The 7251-nt window shown below is 49.3% G+C and overlaps 1 protein-coding gene across 1 annotated transcript; it reads left to right on the plus strand.

Annotated features, from left to right (window-relative positions):
- The first annotated feature begins 1404 nt into the window (after window positions 1–1404).
- On the plus strand, window positions 1405–7251 carry Srsf9 (serine and arginine rich splicing factor 9). The gene is made up of 4 exons (XM_031337554.1): window positions 1405–1726; window positions 4645–4805; window positions 6283–6455; window positions 6732–7251. Exons 1-4 carry the CDS (start codon window positions 1539–1541, stop codon window positions 6873–6875), a joined length of 666 nt encoding a protein of 221 aa, XP_031193414.1. The 5' UTR covers window positions 1405–1538; the 3' UTR covers window positions 6876–7251.

Here is a 7251-nt window from a genome sequence, read left to right on the forward strand (position 1 = left end):
TTTTTTTTTGTTTAACCATACAGAATACAAGGATAAACATAAATATACATAATTCAAGGCTTTTGGTTATTTGTTTTTAAAGATTTATTTATGGTATGTGCATCGGTGTTTTTGCCTATATGTATGTATGTTTGACGGTCGATCTCCTGGAACTGGAGTTACAGACAGCTGTGAGCTGCCATGTAGGTACTGGGTATTGAACTCAGGTCCTCTGAAAGAGCAGCCAGGGCTCTTAATCACTGGTGCCATCTCTCCAGCCCCTGGACATATTGTTTTATGGTGTAGCCTTAGACTGGGATCCAAAATGTTACAGACAACAGTTGAAACAACAACAAGATGAACACACACTGCCTAAGGTTACAGCTATCTATCATCTTGCTGTCTTTGCCTTATATCCCTCCAGGCATCTAGGTTTGAATAGTGTTTTAAGGCAGGGTGTCAGTACGTAGCCAAGGCTAGTCTACAATTTAAACCTCTCACCTTAGCCTCCAGAGAGTGAGGTTACCAGCATATACCGGCATGCACAGCCACTCACAGCTTATGGTAATATGAAATATTACATGCGTATCCTCCACAGATTCTCAGGAGTAGCTATTAAGTTTCAAACCTCCGGACAATCCACTCAGGTGCCCATTTAACATTATCAAAGCAGACCTGCTCTCCAGGTTCTCCCGGCATCTTTGGCTCACATACCCCGCTCTCCAGGCTCGGGGCTGGGCTGCCCTTCCCCTAGGGTCTCTTCCCTAAGTAATCCAGACATTTTGATTACCCGCCTCTTTTTGCACCTTTTGGCCTCCTGGCTGCTGCACCCGTTTTCCCTCTCTCTCCCGCCTCTCCTCACAAGGCCCAGTTAGGCCTGGTCATGTCCACTCTGGACTCTCCCGGGTGTCCCCCCTCCCCCCGAGTATGCTCTTCCACATAAACCTTCTTCTCCACTATACCTAGGAGCAGTCAGGGTTCTTTCCTTTTATTTCTCTATGTAAACCAGGCTGGCCTTGAACTCATGGAGATCCTCCTGCCTCTGTCCGGATTCGGAGTGCTGGAACGAAAGGTTTGCACCACCACGCTCGGCTCTCCGTAAGTTCGACAACCAAACTCTAGAGACCATCTCAGGCTTACACCTCGGGTCTAAGGAAGAACTACTGATTTGAGACGGAGGGCCAGGATAGCCCAACGCTGGGCAGCCTGAGGGCTTCTGTGGGGTCGGGGTCCTTTGCCTCAGGCTCCCCCTCGCAGAAGAACAGCCACACGCCCAGTGACCTTGCGAGCCCAGGCGGCGCTCGGGTCCCACCGCCCGGACCTTTCGCTCGCACCTCTCGGGAGAGTCGCTCGGCCCTTGCGCACGCGCACCTCGCGGCGGCTGTCCCTTTAAGGTCCGCTTTAAAACCCTCCGACCCCTACGGCTTCTGCGCCGCGTTCCCACAATGCAGTGCGGCTGAGCGCCTCGGAGCCCGCGGGGGAGCTGCGGCGGGGACCCGGGCTGAGGAGGCGGCTGCGGGAAGTGGGCTGCGGCGGGCCCGCGGCGTCCGGCGGTGCGGATGTCGGGCTGGGCGGACGAGCGCGGCGGCGAGGGCGACGGGCGCATCTACGTGGGCAACCTTCCGACCGACGTGCGTGAGAAGGACCTCGAGGATCTGTTTTACAAGTACGGCCGCATCCGCGAGATCGAGCTCAAGAACCGGCACGGCCTCGTGCCCTTCGCCTTCGTGCGCTTCGAGGACCCGCGGTGAGGACCCCGCGGCTCGCCCTCCTGCAGGCCGGCTCCGGGCCCGCTGGGCCTCCCCTCCCCCAGCGCCCTCCCCTCCCCTCCCCCTCCCCGACGCGCCGACCCCTCGCGGCGCCCCCGGCTGGAGGCGGCGGCGGCGGCGGCGGCTTCTTTTCCTCAGGCTTTGCCTGGTGTCACTTCCTTCATTGGAGGGCCCCGGCCCGCCAGACTTGCCTCGAGGAGGGTAAATAAAAACCAGCCCTCTCCCTCTCGAGGTTGGGAAGGCATCCCTAACGGGAAGCACCCCGAACTGGGGAGCGGCCCGGGGCTTGGAAGCCTCGAGTCCCCGAACCGACCCTGCAGAGACCCTGTCGGCCGAAAGCGACAGTCGCCCACCCCGCCCCCCGGGCCCGGGGCCCTCGCCGTTACCGGGGAACAGACGGCGGGGACAGGCTGCCTTCGGCGGCTGTAAAGGGGTGTCTAGGGCCGGTCCCCACTTGGGCGCCCCACGGAGCCTGGTTCTTGGAAAGGGGAATCGTATTAAACACGCGGGAGACGGGGGGGGGGGCGTCTACGATTTCGTTCCCGTCTAAGGAGGGAGGCCCCACCAGAAGTTAATTGTACCCGGGATGTAGAGAAGCTAGGTCCCCAAACCCGCGCCGAAGGATCTTGTGATTTTGTAAATGTTGTGAGCCCTCGGACCGGAAAAGGCCGGAAAGTGTGCTTTAGTTAGAAGTTTGTGCGCTGTGGTGGTCATTCCCCTGGGAGGGTCAGTAAGGACCTGTTCCCTGTCTTCTCAGCATCGTTGGGAGGAGAGCTTCATCTCTGCCTGCCGACCCGGCGTCTTGCCGGCCTGGCTTGGAGATACGGACTCAAGGTAGACGTACCCTGGACTTCGATGGTTGAAGACTAACCGAACTTATCCCTAAGTGTCTTGCAGTTTGCCTCAAAAATAGACTGAAGCATTTTTTACAAATGAACGTGAGAAAATTATGGCTCTAATTAACAGTGCCATTGTGTATCTAACAGTCAAGTTCTGTGACAAGTGCCATGCAAGTGTAGTTAGCGTTTTTCAGTATCCCGTGAAGCAGAGGTTGTTGACCGTATTTCACAGAAATTGCCATTGTTTAATGCAAGAGTTTAGTAAAGGGATAACACTTGGTAGGTGTTTGTAGAAGATCTAGGTAGGATTTGAACCCCCTTACTACTGTGTGGTATGTTACATGATCCTGCTTTTCCTTTAGTCTTACTAGAAGAACTATATTCTGCTTATTAGCATCCTACTCAGTCCACTTGATAACTCAGTTGGATAAGCTTATTTCCTAGCTTAAACAGGTAACTCAAATCCTTTACCTACAGATAACTGTTTTTAATCCTTAATACGCCTGACTCTTCCAGTCCATTATAATTCACTCCAGCAGTCAATGCTGCTATGGTTGTGTTCCTTGATGCCTTTTTTTGTGTTTTAGACAGGGTCTTATACTATAGCTTTGACTGGCCGGAACTCGAACTCAAAGAGTTCGGCTTGCCTCTGGCCCCCATTGCTGGTATTAAAGACGTGAGTCACAGAACATAGCCCTCATCTCTCTCTCTTTTTAAAATTTTATTTAATTTTTTAAGATAATTTATGTGTGTGTGTTACCTGTATGTATTTGCTCCACATGCATGCCTATTGCCGAAGGCAGTCAGAAGAGGTTGTTGGCTCTCCTGGGACAAGTTACTGGTGCTTGGGAACCACGGCCATGTGGGTGCTGGGACCCAACAAGTGCTCTTAGCTGATGGGCCATCCTTAAGCCCTCATTTCATTTGTCTTTAATTTAAATTTGTGGTGACTTTTTGAGGCAGTCTTTGTCGATCAGGGTGGTCTCAGAACTCCCGGCCTCAGCCTCCCCACTGTACCACCACTCCTGGCTTTTTGAAACATTTTAATGTGTCTTCTGCTCCATAAGCTGTGTCTTTTGGAAGACTATTAAGGGGCCTAATGTAGTATGTTTTCAACCTTCCAGCAGGTGTTCTCAACCTTCCTGTACTATAGTTCTCCATGTTGTGGTGACCTCCAACCATAAAACTATTTCCCTTGCTACTTCATAACTAATTGTGCTATTGCTATGGGTTGTAATATAGATATTTTGGGAGATAAAGCTTTGCCAAAGAGGTCGTGATAGGTTGAGAGCCACTGCTTTAGAGAAAATGCTTGGTATGTTTTGATAAATTTGATTTATTGGCAAAATCAGTTATTTGTCAACAATTATTTTATCCTATGGATCAGCCTCCCCCAAAAATCTGATTTGTGTGTGTAGATGCACCAGGTGTTATGTATGTCATATACATAGTGGAGGTCATAGGTCAAAAGAAGCATAGGATCCCCTTGAACTGGAGTTACAGACTGTTAAGAGCTTCTGTGTGGGTGCTGAGAACCGAAGCTTGCTCCCGTGGAAGAACAGTAAGCTCTCTTAGAAGCAGAGCCATCTCCAGTTCCCAAGTCTGCCTCCGTATAAGTACTCTGTTTATCTGCATTCCTCATCCCTGGAGAACCATGTGCTTGACAACTGTAGTTGTGTGTTCAGAATAATGAGTTTGTTATGCTGCCTTCACACATACATATCACATCTTTAGCTCATATTTAAAACCCTCCATTAACTGTTAAGTTGGGTTTTTTTGGTTTGTTAGTATTTTTCAGTTTCCGAGTATATTTTGCACTTTCAGTTTTTTAAAATATTTTGCACTTCAGAGTGTGTGCATGCCGCGGCTAAGCCATCTTGCTGTCCCAGTCATGTGAAAGGCCCTCCTCCACCTGAGCGCAAGTGTGGCAAGCTTGTGTCTGGTGTCCGTGCTCCTGTTCCTCGGGGTGATCTCCCTCCCCGCTCAGTCACTCACACCCTCCATGGAGGAGTCACCCAGCCGATCAGGCAGCACTAATGTCAGTCTTTTCCTTGCAGAGATGCTGAGGATGCAATCTATGGAAGAAATGGCTATGACTATGGCCAGTGTCGACTCCGTGTGGAATTCCCCAGGACTTACGGAGGTCGGGGTGGGTGGCCCCGTGGTGCTAGGAACGGGCCTCCTACAAGAAGGTCAGATTTCCGAGTTCTTGTTTCAGGTATGTTCTCGCCACGCTGAACGAGATGGTTGTGTGCATATTGCTTCAGAGTCTAGCCTCCAAGGAGCATTGGCTTAGTGTTGAGGACGTGGGCCATGCTGGCTTCTCAGCAGCCAGTGCACCCAGGCAGTTGAAAGCTCTGCCCTGTTAGTCAGGGAGGCAGGTGTTGTACAGGTAATGCAGCCTTTATGGGATGGAAACTTATTTCTTTTTTGTTTGTTTGTTTGTTTTGAAACAGTCTCTATGTAGTCTTAGAACTCACAGAGCTCCCCCTGCCTCTGCCTTCTGTATGCTAGGATTAAAGGCGTATGCTACCATGACCTGAGGAACATATTTCTTAGAGTGCTTTCTTAACTGGTGAGAGGGCAAGGTGATGGGAAAGCATTTGCTTTAGAATTGTACGAGTGTTTTCTCTGGGAGTGTTCCTTGATATATGGCTTCATAGACATCACAGAAGCCAGATGCAGACAACGTAGAGTCATGGGGATTGTATTGGAAGGCATAGAGCTTTTATTTATAATTGGTGTCAACAGATGATGTGTAAAGTGCTGAGCTCAGATGTGTCTTTAAAGTATCAATGCAGTTTTAAGACCCGGGCCCTGTACGTTACAGGGCAGTTGAGGGGCCCTAGTGGAGTTAAGTGTATTGAGCCTGGCACCTTTTAAAGTGACTGTCCCACAATCATAGTAGTGTGTACAGTGATGGAATCTGTCTCCCTGTGTTCCTCTGTAGTTTTTAACCCTAGGACTCTACTCCCTCCTTCGAGATGTCATACATTATCTTTTTTTCTCTCCATGCTGCTCTGAACTCCTGCTTAGAAAACTATTAGGAAATGGCTGCAGTCCCGAGCTGTGCGCGGTAAACACAGCCTTTGAGAGCAGGAGCACATTTCCCTTTCATGACATCAGGTAGGGTGGTATGACTCCCAACTAGCTTTAGCGTCTGAGTGTGCCCTTCCCCGCTGTAGTGAGGAATGTTGGTCTCTTATCGAGGTACTCTGTGCTCTGTCAACTATTCACGCTGTAAAGAAACAAACACGGACTCTTGTGCTGTTCCCTCGGCTACACTTGGCTTGTTTCAAACTCTCATGTCTTGGGAAAAATAAGTTCAGCAAGAAATACTTGGTACTAATAAATTTCCTAATGGATAAAACCTGGAACTCGGTTTTGGGAGTGTCACGTTGATTGTGAAGCACAGAGTGGTAAATTCTCAGAGGTTGTAAGCCTCTGATAGACGGGTTTGTCTGCTTGGCTGGGAGGCTTGGTCTCTGGACAGTTAACTTAGACCAGCTTCTCACAGTGGTTTACCATAGCCTTCAGTATACTTCTCTGGTTCTCTGCCCCATATAAGGATTTGTGACGTGGGAACCCTTAAGAATTACATGATCACAGAGCATAGACCACCATAGGTATTGCTTGCTCTTACAGGGCAGTTAACATGGCTGAGGTTGTGGTCTTCTCTTCCATTCTCTGCCTAGGACTTCCTCCCTCAGGCAGCTGGCAGGATCTGAAAGATCACATGCGTGAAGCTGGGGATGTCTGTTATGCAGACGTACAGAAGGATGGCATGGGGATGGTTGAATATTTGAGAAAAGAGGACATGGAATATGCTCTGCGTAAACTGGATGACACCAAATTCCGCTCTCACGAGGTGGGTTCATGCCTTCTGTTAAGTCTAATTTACCAGCAATAGGAACGTGCTCTTTCCATTTGATGACTTCATTGTACCTTAAAGCCTGTCTAGAGTGAACAAAGCCAAGGGGTGGCTCTGCTTACACGCTCTGTTTGAAACGGAGAGTATGGATGCCCACCTCCGTATAACACTGAGTTTACAGAGGTTACAGTGCCAGGCACGCTGTAAGTGCCAGGGCTGGGCTTTGCTCATTACTCTGATTCTTCATTTTTTCCTTTTCTGTTTGAATTTCAGGGTGAGACTTCCTACATCCGAGTGTATCCTGAGAGGAGTACCAGCTATGGCTACTCACGCTCGAGATCCGGGTCCAGGGGCCGCGACTCTCCATACCAAAGCCGGGGCTCACCGCACTACTTCTCTCCTTTCAGGCCCTACTGAGGAGGTGGTGGGAAGGGTCTCTTCAGTTTTTTAGATAAGCTGAGCTGCTTTGTGCTCAGAATCTACATTCCAGATTGATAATTTAGTGTCTTAGGAAATTTTTAAATTTCTTTCCTTTCCTTTTTTTTTTTTCTTTTTTTCTTTTTTAAGGAACTACATAATTTTGACTAGAGCCACCATACTAGCAGTGACATGTTTTAGACTGCAGAGAGAGAAGTTGTGGCTTTGGTTCAGGAACAAGTTGTATATTTTTCACCCCTGATTATGGGACAGAAATCAGTGCTGCATCTTTATGGGTTGCTCTGCTCTGGAGATCAGCAGTCACTACGACCGAGTCGCCCATTTTGTTTAGAAATATATTTTAAATGTTTAGTAA

Source organism: Mastomys coucha, unplaced genomic scaffold, assembly GCF_008632895.1.
Source record: "Mastomys coucha isolate ucsf_1 unplaced genomic scaffold, UCSF_Mcou_1 pScaffold22, whole genome shotgun sequence".
Taxonomy (NCBI): Eukaryota; Metazoa; Chordata; class Mammalia; order Rodentia; family Muridae; genus Mastomys; species Mastomys coucha.